Raw genomic sequence first — 15,854 nt, 5'->3', positions numbered from 1 at the left:
TGCGGAACATTTCATGACCCAACTAGGGAACACTATCAGTGCTAGAAGGAATGGGGTTTGTGGAGGAGGACGAGTGGCGCTTGGTGCCTCTCTGAACTTGGTGGTTTTTCTTGCGGGCATTTCATGACCCAACTAGGGAACATCATTAGTGCTAGGAGGGAGGGGGGAGGTTGCTCTCAATTTATATTCTAATTAACTTTGGGGAGAGTGATGTCGGAAGTTCTTGGATTGGGCTGTTTAAGAGAGTTGGAAGGGACCTTGGAGGTCTTCTAGTCCAACCCCCTGCTCAAGCAGAAGACTCTATATACCAGTGGCGGCAAACCTTTTGGGGATCCTGTGCCAAAAATTATGCGCATGCTTGCACTCGCATGCCAGCACTCAGAAGGCAATGCGCCTGCCCCCACGCCCCCTACGCATGCATGCGTAATCCCCACCTACCCACTTACTCCTACCACCCCTTACCCGCACTGCACCTCACAGTTGATTTTTGGCCGGTTTGAGGCGTTTTTTGGCCTCCCAAAGGCTTGAGGAAGGCTTCTGCAGGTTTTGCAGGCCGAAAACTAGCCCCGTTTCATCACTTCCGGTATTTTCAGAGAAACAGGAAGCGATGAAACGGGGCGAGTTTTCGGCCTGCAAAGCCTGCAGAAGCCTTCCTCAAGACTTTGGGAGGCCAAAACACCTCAAACAGCTGAAAATCAGCTGTGAGGCATACGCATACCCAGTGAGGTAAGTCTGCCTGCAGCTCGCGTGCTGGCAGAAATGGCTCTGCGTGCCACCTGTGGCATGCGTGCCATAGGTTCACCATCGCAGCTCTAATTAAATCATGATTCTCGAGCCAAACTTCAAAAAAATTTCAAAGGATTCATTACAGGAGAAATAGCGGCACTCCCCTGTATGAAGCCAACTCAAGCATACATAATTTGCAGTCCTCTGTGACCCTGTTTCCTGCCCGGGGTGTCTCATAAACCAGATTCTCCAATTGAGCACGTTCATGGGCTGGATGTCATTCATCACATTCTCCAATGAAATATATTCGCGGGCAAAAGCTCTGGTAGTTTAGTTACAATCTTTTAAAGAGAAGAGTTGGAATGGACTTTCGTTTTGCTGCACTGCTCTTCCAGGTTTCTTCCCCCCTCTCTTTTTTGTATGGCAACTACTAAAACAGGCCCAAGCTTATTTTATGAGTTGACACCAGAATTCCTCAGTTGGCTGGGGAATTCTGGGAGTTGAAGTCCACATCTCTTCAAGTTGGTGAAGATAAGAACCATTGTCTAGGGGGCGGGGCGGCATCGAAGAGAAATCAGGGCAAGGTGTGTGTGTGTGTGTGTGTAAGGACCTCCATGGGGCAGACACTAGATCTTCCCTTGCCCCCTTGCCTTGTATTCCACCTGTCTCAACTGTTTGTGGGGAAGGGTCCTTGTGCCCTTGAGGCAGGGGTGTGATTCAACTGGTATAACAACCAGTTCGGTGAGCGCCAGAGGTGGTATTCAGCCGGTTCTGAGCAGTTCTGGAGAACTGGTAGCGGAAATTTTGAGTAGTTCGGAGAACCGGCCAATCCCACCTCTGACTGGCCCCGCCAACCCCATCTCTTCTCTGCTTCCCATTGAGTCCCAGCTGATCGGCTGGGTCTCCTTTGGTTGCCCTGAACAGGAGAACGGAGCTGGAAAGCAGGTTAGTGGGGTGAGGAGGGAAGAGGGATTTTGCAGTAGCCTTTCCCTGTCGCTCCCACCAAGCCACGTTCACCAAGCCACACCCACAGAACTGGTAATTTAAAAAAAAATGGAATCCCACCACTGGTGAGTGTGTATACATGCTCCGCGTGCATGCTCCGCCTTTTAAAAAGAATACTTATCTTCAATGGCAGCTGAAGAAAACAGCTGAGGCGCGGCAAACCACTCTGCCACGCGGATCAGCTGATCATTGGAACAAGGGGTTCGGCTGAACCGATCCGAACCGGGAGAATCCCAACCCTGCCTTGAGGGTTTGCAGAGCCCCCGCAAACATCCTCTCCCACCAAGTTAAACTCCCAGAGTCTAAAAAAAGAGAGGGGCCCAACTGGTACCCACTCACCTCATGGGCAAAGATTTCTGCTTGCTGCCTGAGTTTCTCCTCCAGATCCAACTGCAGCGACATCCGGCTGTACTCCTCGGCGACCAACTGGGAGGCTGGAGGGGTTACAGGAGATACAAGGCATGGGTTCTGGGTCTACCTGGGTCAGATCCAAAACCCTTTGGATTTTGACAAGAGAGCCAGGTCTGCAAAGGTGAGGCTCACCTGTCTTTGTAGCAAAGAAGATGAACTGTGGGAAACTGGTCAATTAAATGAAGGGAAGAGAAGAGGAAGAGAAAAGAGGAGGAGGAGGAGGAGTGAGGGGTCGGTCCTTGGTGCTCTCTGAACTTGGCTGTTTCCTTGCAGATGGTTCATGACCCCATTAGGTAACATCAGGACCAAGCTTTCTATAGATCCACCTCCCTACTCTGAGAAGGTAGGGGAGAAATAGGTAGAAAATGGAGTCCCAAACTCACCTCGTTTGACCTTCTTCAGCATCTTCTGGTTGTCTTCCTTCAAAGCTTTCAGAGACTGCTTCTCAGCACGCTCCTCTTCTAGCTTAGTTCAAAAAAGAAAAAGGAAGGATGGAAGGAAGGAAGGAAGTATGGATGGAAGGAAGGAAGGAAGGAGGGAGGGAGGTAGGGAAGGAATGAAAGAAAGGAAGGAAGGAAAGAAAGAGAAAGAAAGAAAGGAAGAAAGAAGAAGGAAGAAAGAAAGAGGAAGGAAGGATGGATGGATGGAAGGAGGGGAGGGAAGGAAAGAAAGGAAAGGAAGGAAGGAAGGAAAGAAAGAAAGGAAGGAAGGAAGGAAAGAGAAAGAAAGAAAGAAAGAAAGAAAGAAAGAAAGAAAGAAAGAAAGAAAGAAAGAAAGAAAGAAAGAAAGAAAGAAAGAAAGATGGATGGAAGGAAGAATGGATGGAAGGAGGGAGGAAGGAAAGAAAGGAAAGAAAGAAAGAAAGAAAGAAAGAAAGAAAGAAAGAAAGAAAGAAAGAAAGAAAGAAAGAAAGAAAGAAAGAAAGAAAAGAGGAAGGAAAGAAAGGAAGGAAGGAAAGAAAGAGAAAGAAAGAAAGAAAGAAAGAAAGAAGGATGGATGGAAGGAAGGAAGAAGGGAGGTAGGGAAGGAAGGAAAGAAAGAGAAAGAAAGGAAGGAAGAAAGAAGAAGGAAGGAAGGATGAAAGGAGGGAGGGAAGGAAAGAAAGAAAGGAAGGAAGGCAAGAAAGAGAGAAAGGAAGGAAGAAGGAAGAAAGAAAGGAAGGAAGGAAGGAAGGATGGAAGGAGGGAGGGAAGGAAGGAAAGAAAGAAAGAAAGGAAAGAGGAAGAAAGGAAGGAAAGAAAGGAAGGAAGGAAGGAAGGAAAGAAAGAAAGAAAGAAAGAAAGAAAGAAAGAAAGAAAGAAAGAAAGAAAGAAAGAAAGAAAGAAAGAAAGAAAGAAAGAAAGAAAGAAGGAAGGAAGGAAGGAAGGAAGGAAGGAAGGATGGAAGGAGGGAGGGAGGGAGGGAAGGAAAAGAAAAACAAAAAACAATACTCTTTTCATACTTTTCCACTCAGGAAATAGAGAGATAGTTCATGCAACCTTTTTTAAAACGAGGCCACCTTAACCAGAAGGAAATTGCAGCATTCCCTGCCAGGGTTCCAGGCCTGTTTGAGGAGCCAATCAGGCAATGGCTCCAAAGCTTTGGGTCAAGCCAGCTTTGCTTCTGTTGAGAGAAACATCTGAGGTGGCATTCCTGGTCTCCTTGAGCTTCCACAGCTTCCCTTCCTCTTCACCCCGCAAAGTTCTAGGCCAGCATTTCTCAACCTCCGGCCCTTTAAGATGGGCGGATTTCATCCCGCCTGGGGAATTCTGGGAGTTGAAGTCCACCCATCTTAAAGGGGTCCAGGATGAGAAACCCTAGCGTAGGCACTAATCCATCCTAGGTACCTGGTGCTGGAGCTTCTCCACATGGGCCCGGAGGTCCTTCACTTGAGCCGTCAATTCCTTCTTCTCCTCCAGCAGCCATGAAACCCTGAGTTGAAGATCTGGAGCGAAAGAAGACCACGTCCTCTTGTAGAAACATTTGGGACTCAGGAGGGCCAACCACTCAGCGGGGTCCCTCTTGGAGGTCCAGAGGATGCATTTGGAAGGGGAAAAAAGCATCTTTTTTTTTTAAAAAAAGGGGTGTCATTTGGTTTACTAGTGGTTGGGTTGACACAGAGGTAAGAAAAACACCGCGTGACGCCAAAGACGGAAGGAAGGGAAGAAGGGAAGGAGGGAGGGAGAGAGGGAAGGAGAAAATAAGGAAGAAAAAAGAAAAGGAGAAACAAGAAAGAAGGAAGGAGTGACAAGAAGGAAGAAGGAAGGAAGAGAGGGAGGGGAGGGGAAGAAGGAAGGGAGGAATGAAGAAGGTAAGGAGAAAGAAAAAAGGAAGGAGAGGCAAGAAGGAAGGAAGAGAGGGAGGGAGGGAAGAAGGAAGGGAGGAATGAAGAAGGTAAGGAGAAAGAAAAAGGAAGGAGAGGCAAGAAGGAAGGAAGAGAGGGAGGGAGGGAAGAAGGAAGGGAGGAATGAAGAAGGTAAGGAGAAAGAAAAAAGGAAGGAGAGGCAAGAAGGAAGGAAGAGAGGGAGGGAGGGAAGAAGGAAGGGAGGAATGAAGAAGGTAAGGAGAAAGAAAAAAAGGAAGGAGAGGCAAGAAGGAAGGAAGGAAGGAAGAGAGGGAGGGAAGAAGGAAGGGAGGAATGAAGAAGGTAAGGAGAAAGAAAAAAAGGAAGGAGAGGCAAGAAGGAAGGAAGAGAGGGAGGGAGGGAAGAAGGAAGGGAGGAATGAAGAAGGTAAGGAGAAAGAAAAAGGAAGGAGAGGCAAGAAGGAAGGAAGAGAGGGAGGGGGAGGGAAGAAGGAAGGGAGGAATGAAGAAGGTAAGGAGAAAGAAAAAAAGGAAGGAGAGGCAAGAAGGAAGGAAGAGAGGGAGGGGGAGGGAAGAAGGAAGGGAGGAATGAAGAAGGTAAGGAGAAAGAAAAAAGGAAGGAGAGGCAAGAAGGAAGGAAGGGAGGGAGGGAGGGAGGGAAGAAGGAAGGGAGGAATGAAGAAGGTAAGGAGAAAGAAAAAAAGGAAGGAGAGGCAAGAAGGAAGGAAGGAAGGAAGAGAGGGAGGAAGAAGGAAGGGAGGAATGAAGAAGGTAAGGAGAAAGAAAAAAGGAAGGAGAGAGGCAAGAAGGAAGGAAGAGAGGGAGGGAGGGAAGAAGGAAGGGAGGAATGAAGAAGGTAAGGAGAAAGAAAAAGGAAGGAGAGGCAAGAAGGAAGGAAGGGGTGATCGTGGTCCTAAGGCTATTTTTCAGTTTACCTTCCGTGACCTTTATTTTTTATTTCTACATTCTCCTTCCATCTTTCTCCTTCCTTCTTTCCTTCTTCCTTCCTTCTATCTTTTTCTCCTTCCTTCCTTCCTTCCTCCCTCCCTCCCTTTCTCCTTGCTCCTCGCTTCCTTCCTTCCTTCCTTCTCTTTCCTTTCCTTCCTATCTTCTTTTTCTTCCTTCTCTCTTTTCCTTCTTTTTCTCCTTCCTTCTTTCTCCTCCCTTCTTTCCTTCTTCCTTCCTTCCATCTTTTCCTCTCCTCCCTCCCCCCTCCCTCCCTCTCCTTTGGCCAACCTCCATTAAGCCCAGCATGTTGTGTGAATTCAGCGCCCCCTTCCTGCTTCAAGGGGCTCCCCAAATCCAGATTCCCGAGAAGAAAACAGGGTGAATTGAAGAGCGAAGCCCCCGAGATTTAGAAAACAGAATAACCATTTTTGGAAGGGACCTTGGAGGCCTTCTAGTCCAACCCCTGCTCCAGCAGGAGACCCTCTACTATTTTAAGTAAGAGCATAACAGATTTGGAAGGGACCTTGGAGGTCATCTACTCTGACCCACTCCTTGAGCAGGAGGCCCTATGCCATGCCAGACAAAAGGTTGTCCAATCTCTTCTTGAAAACCTGCAGTGATGGAGCATCCACAACTTCTAGTGGCAAGTAGTTCCACTGATTGTTCTGTCAGGAAATTCCTCTTTACTTCCAGGCTGCAACTCTCCTGATTAGTTTCCATCCGTTGCTTCTTGTCCTGCCTTCAGGTGCTTTGGAGAATAGATTTACCCCACCACCACCCTTCTTTGTGGCAGCCCCTCAAATATTGAAATACTGGTATCGTGTCCACCCCTAGTCTTTCTCTTCCATACCCAATTCCTACAACTTCCTTCATATGTTTTAGCCAGAGGTGGGATTCAGCCGGTTCTGACCAGTTCTGGAGAACCGGTAGCAGAAATTTTGAGTAGTTCGGAGAACCCGCAAGTCCCACCTCTGACTGGCTCCGCCAACCCCCATCTCTTCTCTGCCTCCCATTGAGTCCCAGCTGATCGGCTGGGTCTCCTTTGGTTTCCCTGCACAGGAGAACGGAGCTGGAAAGCAGGTTAGTGGGGTGGGGAGGGAAGGGAAGGGGGATTTTGCAGTATCCTTCCCCTGCCACACCCCCCAAGCCACGCTGTTAGGAATGATAGTCACCTAACAGTTGGGTTGGCAATATATAAACCAGGATAGTAATTTAATACTGTTGTATCTTTAAAAGAATGTTGTAATTGTGATTGGCTGAGGTTCCTCCAACGGCCATAAGATGGAGCCAGAAACCTGGTTTGTTCTTTTTTGCTTCCCTTTTGCCTTTTGCCTGATCATCATGCTGCTTGAATTGCAGTGAGTCTTGCAACTGTTCGCAAACTCCATTTACTGAATTTTGTTTATGATACTGGTAAAGAAACGGACTTCGTTTTTGGATTATCCCTGGACTGATTGTTTTGAATACCAACTGCTATAACCGTGTATGATTTGGACTGTTTGTTGGACTTTGTTTACCCATTTACTGGAAGTAAAACTTACATTTTACTATTCAGTGTGTCTGCGTGCTGGTTGTGTGTTATTCATCACCACTCTCACTATGTTTCCCTGAGTGCACTCATTCTCCTAACGGGGAATACCTCAACACATGCCCCCCTCCAAGTCCCCAAGCCATGCCCACCAAGCCCACCAAGCCACGCCCACAGAACTGGTAGTAAATTTTTTTGAATCCCACCACTGCCATGTGGGCCAGATTAATGGCTTCATAGTTTGAGGACCCCTGACCTAGGTAGAAGAGAGGGGAAGGAGGAGGAGGAGGGCTCCCTGGCTCACCTTTGATCTGCTGAAGGCACCTGCCCATGGGATCCAGCGCCGGGTCAGGAGCGGCCTGTTCTCCGCTGCTCAGGAACGCGAAGTCTTCCTGGTGGAGTCCCAACCTGGGAAGTAGCTCCAGGCTGATCCGCTTCAGCTTCTTGTTCTCCTGGCTCACCTGTGGAAGTCAAAGAGGAGAGGGCAAGGGCAGAGGGGCCTCTGCACAGAAGGTCCCCCACCTGGTCCTTGGGTGGAGGGACCCCTCCTTACCTGGAGGGCAAAGGCCTCTGCCTGTTCCCGGCAGCTCTTCTCAATCGCATACTCCGTTTCCATGCTGGACAACTCGGCTAAGAGGGTTTGAGAAGCTGGGGGTAGAAAGAGCAAGAGAAGGGGGTTAGAGCGAGGGTCCCCAAACTGGGAAGCCTCTTCAGGGGTGCCCACAGAAGTTGGCCCCCCAAATGCCAGGAGGATGGTTTTGATGGTGCAGCCGAAGCCCTGCCAGTTTCCGCGCCACCACCCGTATTCCGTCCTCTGAGAACATCCTAAATTTAGGCCATTTCAAAAGAGGCGTTTTGAACTACTCAGTGGCCAAAGGGGGTGATTTCAGAGGTGGAATTCTACCGGTTCGTAACCGGTTGTTACAATTCTGCACAGTTTGGAGAACTGGCAAATTGTGCCACTCACTGGCCTCGCCTTGCCCCGCCCACCCTGCCCAATCGCTCATTATCTTGCATGTACACTCATGTATGTTGCATGTATCCAACTGGCCTGCATTGTGCCTTCGCTATTTTTCCTTTATTTTTCCCCCGACGATCAGCTGTTCCGACTATCAGCTCTGCCGCGCGGTTTAGATTAGCTGGAAAGCAGGAAATCATCCGATTTCTTGCTTTCTAGCTAATCTAAATGGCTGATGTACTGGTTTGCCTTCGCCCAGGAGGCTTCCCTGAGAGGCCCAGTCAGGGCTGGCATTCAGGAGGTTGGGGACGGGGAGAAGTGGCCTGAGACCAGAATTGAACCTTCCTTAGGACTGAAGCTCCTATTTTTCAGTGCAGACTCAGGCAGCCGATTGCAGAAAGGTAGATCTGTGAGTGATTCTGTGATTCTGCAAGCAACTCAATCCGCCTGCCTGCTTTGCCTCGTTTTGGGTAAAAGTGGTTCTTCTTTTTAAATAAAAAAAATCAATATTTATATAGATATTTACAATATTTACATACAAGCTAGGCCGGCCAGTCACGTGACCACCAAGCCACGCCCAGTCAGTAAGCCACACCCACTCCATCACATGTCCACCAGGCCACACCCACAAATTAGGCCATGCCCACAGAACCGGTTGTTAAGAAATTTGAATTCCACCCCTGGGTGATTGGGGTTGCCTTATCTGGACTGCCCTATCTTAGGTGGTCACCTGAGACCCAGAACCTCTTAACTGGAGACAAAATCAATGTTTTTTTTTCTTTTTTATCGCTTCAAAATAACAGAGTTGGAAGGGACCTTGGAGGTCTTCTCGTCCAACCCCCTTGCTCAGGCCAAAACCCTCTACCACCTCAGGCAAGAAGAGACTGTCTGGTCTCTTCTTAAAAACCTCCAGTGATGGATCACCCAGAGCCTCTGCTAACAAGCTGTTCCGCTGGTTAATTGTCCTCCCTGTCAGGAAATTTCTCTTTAGTTCTAAGTTGCTTCTCTCCTTGGTTAGTTTCCACCCATTGCTCCTTGTCCTGCATTCAGGTGCTTTGGAGAATAGCTTGACTGCCTCTTCTTTGGGGCAGCCCCTCAAATATTGGAAGGCTGCTCTTAGGTCTCCCCTGGCCCTTCTTTTCATCAAATTAGACCTACCCAACTTGGTATTCATGTAGGGTTTCCTGCCTAAGCAGGGGATTGGACTAGAAGACCCCCAAGGTCCATTTCAAATTATTAGTTCTATTGGAGGGGTCTTCCAACTCGACAGCTTTAAGACTTGTGGACTTCAACTCCCAGAATTCTTCCTCCAGTCACGTTAGTTCAGGAATTCTGGGAGTTGAAGTCCACAAGTCTTAAAGCTGTCGAGTTTGAGGCCTTTGTTCTATTCTCCTCTGCTCTGCTCTGCTCTGCTCTGCTCTGCTCTATTCTACTCTACTCTACTCTACTCTACTCTACTCTACTCTACTCTACTCTACTCTTCTGTATTTCTATTCTATTCTATTCCATTCCATTCCATTCCATTCCATTCCATTCCATTCCATTCCAAGATCTACTCTACTCTACTCTACTCTACTCTACTCTACTCTACTCTACTCTACTCTACTCTACTCTATTCTTTACTCTACTCTATTCTATTCTTTCTGTATTCTATTCTACTCTAGTCTCAGTGGTGGGATTCAATTTTTTTTTACCACCGGTTCTGTGGGTGTGGCTTAGTGGGCGTGGCAGGGGAAGAATACTGTAAAATCTTCAGTCAGAGATTCATTTGCCAGTTCTCCAAACTACTCAAAATTTCCACTACTGGTTCTCCAGAACTGGTCAGAACCTGCTGAATATACCACCTCTGCCTACTCTATTCTATTATTTCTCCTATTCTATTCTATTCTATTCTATTCTGTTCTGTTCTGTTCTGTTCTGTTCCGTTCCGTTCCGTTCCGTTCCGTTCCATTCCATTCCATTCCATTCTATTCTATTCTTTATTCTACTCTACTCTACTCTACTCTACTCTACTCTACTCTACTCTACGCTACTCTACTCTAGTCTATTCTATTCGTCATGGGCCTGGATTTTTAGATTGGGACCCACTTCTTTTGAGCTGCTCATTTCTCCTACCCCTGCACCCACAGATTTGTCTTCTTCCAACCCCAAAACCTGATTCAAGACCCTTGTATGTCTTAGAGAAGCAGAAAAGACAAGCCCCCCCCCGCCTCACCCTGCATCTCAGTGGAGACCAGAGGTCTCCAAACTTGGCAACTTTAAGGCTTGTGGACTTCAAACTCCCAGAATTCTGTGCTGGCTGGAGAATTCTGGGAGTTGAAGTCCACAAGTCTTAAAAGTTGCCAAGTTTGGGGACCTCTGGCATAGACGTACCTTTCTCAATTTCCGCTATCTTTTCTTTGGTTTCCGCCATTTCCTTGGAAAGATCCATCTCCTGTAAAAATGAACCAAACTTCACATTGGTTTGCTCCTGTATTGATTTAAAAATAAAAAAAGCGAAACAAAAAAAAACCTCACCCAGGTCCTTTTTAAATTCTGGGAGTCAAGCTCCACAAGTCTTCAAGTGGCCAAGTTGGGAGACCCCTGGCCTCGAGGAGGGGAAGTGAAGGAAGGGTGGATTTGAATTATTCCCCCAAAGAAGCCAGGTTAGGTCACGCTAAAGATGGAAGATGGAACCAGGGGGGCAGCTGCAGGAGAGCCACCTACCTGCTCATCGCCATCTTCCTCCGAATTTGAATCGCTCTGTGATTCCCAAATGACTGCAGGGAAAGACAAAGAAAGTTTAGTCCAAAGAGAGCTGGAAGGGGTCCTGGAGGTCTTCTAGTCCAGCCCCCTGCTCAAGCAGGAGACCCTACACCATTTCCAGACCAGTGGCTGTCCAGACTCTTCTTAAAATCCTCCAGTGATGAAGCATCCACGACTTCCGGTGGCAAAGCTGTTCCATTAGAAGGCAGGATCCCCCAAGGTCAGCGGGTCAAAATTCAGATGATTGACAACTGACTTTGCAACCTTCTGACAAGGAAAGTCAATGGGGAAGCCAGATTCACTTAACAACCATTGGAAAGCAAATAATCCAGCTCAGCGAACAGCAAGGACCCCACAGTCCTTTTTCTCCTTTTTCTCCTCTTCCTCCTCCCCCCCCGCCAATTCCCCCCGCCTTCTCTTTTCAAATGACACTACCTTCTGGTGCTGATGATGTACCCTAGTTGGGTCATAAAATGTCTGCAAGAAAACCACCAAGCTCAGAGAAAACTCTGGATCCCCACAGTCCTCCTCCTCCTCTTCTCCCCTCCTCTTCCTCCTTCTCCTCCTCCTCCTCCTCCTCCTCTCCCCTCCTCCTCTCCTCCTCTTCCTCTCCTCCTCCTCTTCTTCTCCTCTTCTCCTCCTCCTCTTCTCCTCCTCCTCTTCTTCTTCTCCTCCTCCTCCTCCTCTTCTCCTCCCCCCCTCTCCTCTCCTCCTCCTCCTCTCCTCCTCCTCCTCCCCTCCTCCTCTCGTCCTCCTCTCCTCCTTCTCCTCCTCCTCCTCTTCTCCTCTTATCCTCCTCCTCTCCTCCTCCTCTCCTCCTCCTCCTCTTCTTCTTCTCCTCCTCCTCTTCTCCTCCTCCTCTTCTCCTCCTCCTCCTCTTCTCCTTCTCCTCCTCCTCTCTCCTCCCTCCTTCTCTTCTTCTCCTCCTCTTCTCCTCCTCCTTCATCTTTTACCTAGCTTGGTCATGAAACATCTGCTGAAAATAACCCACCTAATTCAGAGAGCACCAAGAACCCCACAGCCCTCCTCCTCCTCCTCCTCTCCCGCCCACTCCTTCCTAGTGCTGACGATGTAACTTAGTTGGGTCATGAAAGGTCTTCAAGAAAACCACCCAGCTCAGAAAGAACCGAGGACCTCACAGTTCACAGTTCAGCCCTGAGCTCCAATGATGCTCATCCCTTTCCTGTCGTGCTTCATATCCTTTCTTCTCTTAACGACGGTAATATTTCCATCCTCAGGCGTGTCCCCCTGGCGGCAACTTCCTCTTTCCTTTTTTGTAGATGAGCAAGTGTGCAAGAGGAAGAGGTCACAGGCAGTCCATGCCCCGCCTAAAGGACTCCCATCCCTCCAGCAGAGACTCGCATCTGAATCAAATGCCAGCAACGTCATTGCTTTTGGAAGCAGGTCGGAATTAAAATGTCATTCAGAAACAATAAACATGACCTAAAACGGACTCCTAACATCAAAAACGTCATCAAAAAAGCACAACAAAGAATGTTCTTCCCGCACCAACTCAAGAAGCTCAAACTGCCCAAGGAGCTGCTGATCCAGTTCTACAGAGGAGCGATGGAGTCTGTCATCTGCACCTCTATCACTGTCTGGTTTGGTTCTGCAACCCAACAAGACAGACGCAGACTTCAAAGAGTAATTAGAATTGCAGAAAAAACAATCATTATCAACCTTCCTTCCATCGAGGACCTGTATACTGCACAAGTCAAAAAGAGGGCTGTGAAAATATTTACAGACCCCTCATATCCTGGACATAAACTGTTTCAACTCCTACCCTCAAAACAACACTATAGAGCACTGCACGCCAGAACAACTAGACACAAGGACAGGTTTTTTTCCACATGTATCTTTTCTTTTTATGTACACTGAGAGCATCTGCACCAAAACAAATTCCTTGTGTGTCTTATCACACTTGGCCAATAAAGAATTCTAATTCTAATTCTAATCCTAATTCTAATCTACTTCTAGAAACTGCCAAAAGAGCAGTTTCGTCACTTTAACGGAAAAGGATTTTTAAAACTGAGCCAGATCTGTCCATCAGCAGATTTTTAAGAAGAGTCTGAACAGCCATCTGTCCAGAATGCTATAAGGGTTCTTGCCTGAGCAGGGGGGTGGGGTTGGACTAGAAGACCTCCAAGGTCCCATTCCAACTCAGTTATTCTGTATTCTTTTATAGCCTTGATGGCAGCGTGAAGGCCTCTCTTATTCTGTACAGGCAATCCTTGACTTAACAACCATTCATTTAGTGAGTTGTTTAAGTCAGAACAGCATTGAAAAAAGGGTCTTAGGGCCAGGCTTCATACTTACGACCGTTGCAGCATCCCCCATCGTCACATGATCGAAAGTGAGATGCCCGGTTCATCTTTACGATGGTCGCAGTGTTCCGGGCTCAGGCGAGCCCCCTTTTTTCAACCCTTCTCATGAGACAAGTCAAGGGGGAAACCAGATTCACGCAACTAGCTGTGTAACTAACATAACAACTGCAGAGATTCCCTTAACAACGGTGTCAAGGAAGGTCATAAAATGGGACAAAATGCCCTTAATAACTTTCGCTTATCAATGGAAATATGCTCATAAGTTGAAGTTTCTCTGTAAATTGCCCTTTATACCAGGAGTCTCCAAACTTGTCAACTTTAAGACTTGTGGACTTCAACTCCCAGAATTCTGACTGAGGAATTCTGGGAGTTCTGAGAGTTGAAGTCCACGAGTAACAAGCTTTGCTGGCTGAGGAATTCTGGGAGTTGAAGTCCACAAATCTTAAAGTTGCCAAGGTTGGAGAGCCCTGCTCTATACAACCACCTCTTGCAATACTAGACAACACAGTATCAACAGTAGAGACCTTCACATTTCTAAGTTCTATTATATCACAAGACCTAAAATGGACACTTAACATCAAAAATGTCATCAAAAATCATCACTGGAGGCTTTCAATAAGATATTGGACTGCTATTTGTCAGAAATGGTGTAGGGTCTCCTGCTTGGGTAGGGGGTTGGACTAAATGACCTACAAGGTCCCTTCCAACTCTGTTAATCTGTAAATGTGTAAAAAAACACAACAAAGAATGTTCTTCCTGCGCCAACTCAGAAAGCTCAAACTGCCCAAGGAGCTGCTGATCCGGTTCTACAGAGGAACGATGGAGTCTGTCATCTGCACCTCTAGAACTGTCTGGGTTGGTTCTGCAACCCAACAGGACAGACACAGACTCCAGAGAGTAATTGGGACTTCAGAAAAAACAATGGCTACCAACCTGCCTTCCATGGAGGACCGGTATCCTGCACAAATCAAAAAGAGGGCTGTGAAAATATCTACAGACCCCTCACATCCCGGACATAAACTGTTTCAACTCCTCCCCTCAAAACGACGCTATAGAGCCCTGCACATCAGAACAACTAGACACAAGGGCAGTTTTTTCCCACCGAATGCCATCACTCTGCTAAACAAATAATTCCCTCAACACTGTCAAACTATTTAGTAAGACTGTATTACAATTATTCCTCTCATCCTCCCTACTACTGACCGTATCTCTTCCCACTTATGACTATAACTGTTTTGCTTTTATCTTTACAATTTATATGGTTTTATTTGTTTCCTAATATGATTTGATTGCTTATTAGTAACCTTTGACTATCAGTAAGGGTTATATCTTATGATTCTTGATTAATGTATTTTGTTTTTTCTTTATGTACACTGAGAGCATTTTCACCAAAGACAAATTCCTTGTGTGTCCGATCACACTTGGCAAATAAAGAATTCTCTTCTCTTCTGTCCTAAATGTCCCTTCTTTCTAAAGTTGCTTTGCCCTTCCAGAGCAGCCCCCTTACCTCCAAATGGGGTGAAATCAGCCTCAGGACGTTCCATTGGGCAGAGACCAGTGGATACCTCTCCACCTCTTCTGCTGGGGTGTCTCCACCTCTCTCTCTCTCTCTCTCTCTCTCTCTCCTTGTCCCTTATCCATCAAAAGCTGAGCTCTTCCTGCCAAGAAGGTCACATGCTGGATAGATCTTTGCCTTCACCCCACAGGCTTTGCAGAAGTGAAACTCTCCTCCCCAACAGCCCCATCACAAGGGAGAGCGGAATCACTTGTGTAGTTGTGTGGTTTGATGTTCTCCAACGGAAGGAGGTCAAGTTACGGGCCTTTTCTTGGGCAGCTGCTTGGCCAATGGCCACGGTGAGATCAGACTGCTGGAGGAGGTTTGATCCAGCAGGCCATGCCTCGTGTTCTTCTGAAAGAGGTCCTCATCCTGACCCCTTTGCATGTCCCCTTAAACTTGGTTTTGGATCTGCAGGAGGTGCGGACCAGAAGGTTTCCCATTAGAAAGAATTCCACAATTAACTCCCCGCAACTCTTGACTTTCTACATCCTTCTAGCGCAGGGGTCTCCAACCTTAGCAATGTTACGACTTCTGGACTTCAACTCCCAGAATTCCTCAGACTGCTGGCTGAGGAATTCTGGGAGTTGAAGTCCACAAGTCTTAAAGTTGCCAAGGTTGGACACCCCTGTTCTAGCAGCCAAAGAAGCTTTGATGGTCCTTCTATCGGCGTTTGTATGAATGAATGAATGAATGAATGAATGAATGAATGAATTCTTTATTGGCCAAGTGTAATTGGACACACAAGGAATTGTCCTGGTGATGAACCGTGAGTTTGGGTGACACAAAAATAGTGAGATGTCTTTTGGGGAGAAAATCTATGCAGGGAAGGGGTCCAAGGGAGCTTTCCCTTCCCTCTCGTCACCAAGTTCATTGTGTGAATTAACCTGAGTTTCCCTAGGAGGTAAGCAAGGACCCCGAGCATCTCAATCAATCAATCAATCAATCAATCAATCAATCAAAATAGAGCTGAAAGGGACCTTGGACATCATCAACCCTTTGTTCAACCAAGGGACCCTGTTGCATCCCAGACAAATGGCTGTCCAACCTCTTCGTGAAAACCTCCGGTGATGGAGCAGCCACAACTTCTGGTGACAAGCTGTTCCACTGGTTAATCGTCCTCACAGTTGGGAAGTTTCTCCTTAGTTCCAGGTTGCTTCTCTCTTTGATTAGTTTTCATCTGTTGCTTCTTGTCCTGCCCTCTGGTGCTTTGGAGAATAGATGGACCCTACTCTTCTTCTTTGGGGCAACCCTTCAAATATTGGAAGAATTCTATCCTGTCTCCTCTGGTCCTTCTTTTCATTAGACTAGACATACCCTGTTCCTGTAATATTCTTCATATATTTTAGCCTCTGGGGTGTCATGCCCCTG

General features: G+C 47.2%; 1 protein-coding gene across 2 annotated transcripts in view; it reads right to left on the bottom strand.

Annotated features, from left to right (window-relative positions):
• Positions 1-14,670, bottom strand: part of LOC113453995 (shootin-1-like) — a 29,868-nt gene extending 15,198 nt beyond the window's left edge. Inside the window, exons 1-8 of one of the 2 annotated variants that reach the window (XM_087935721.1) lie at positions 14,436-14,669; positions 10,566-10,618; positions 10,233-10,293; positions 7,455-7,549; positions 7,206-7,362; positions 3,969-4,066; positions 2,526-2,607; positions 2,071-2,165 (exon numbers count right to left, since the gene is read on the bottom strand). In XM_087935721.1, the coding sequence (XP_087791847.1) occupies positions 2,071-2,165; positions 2,526-2,607; positions 3,969-4,066; positions 7,206-7,362; positions 7,455-7,549; positions 10,233-10,293; positions 10,566-10,618; positions 14,436-14,472 (678 nt within the window). In that variant the 5' untranslated portion in view covers positions 14,473-14,669. Of the gene's footprint in view, positions 1-2,070; positions 2,166-2,525; positions 2,608-3,968; positions 4,067-7,205; positions 7,363-7,454; positions 7,550-10,232; positions 10,294-10,565; positions 10,619-14,435 lie in introns of both variants that reach the window. The other variant, XM_087935722.1, reaches the window with a different exon arrangement.
• Between the last annotated feature and the right edge of the window lie 1,184 nt (positions 14,671-15,854).

This window comes from Pseudonaja textilis, chromosome 6 (assembly GCF_049901715.1).
Source record: "Pseudonaja textilis isolate UNSWEBS1 chromosome 6, rPseTex1.2, whole genome shotgun sequence".
Classification (NCBI taxonomy): domain Eukaryota; kingdom Metazoa; phylum Chordata; class Lepidosauria; order Squamata; family Elapidae; genus Pseudonaja; species Pseudonaja textilis.
Note: the sequence above shows the minus strand (reverse complement) of the source record. Positions and strands in the feature narration are given on the sequence as shown.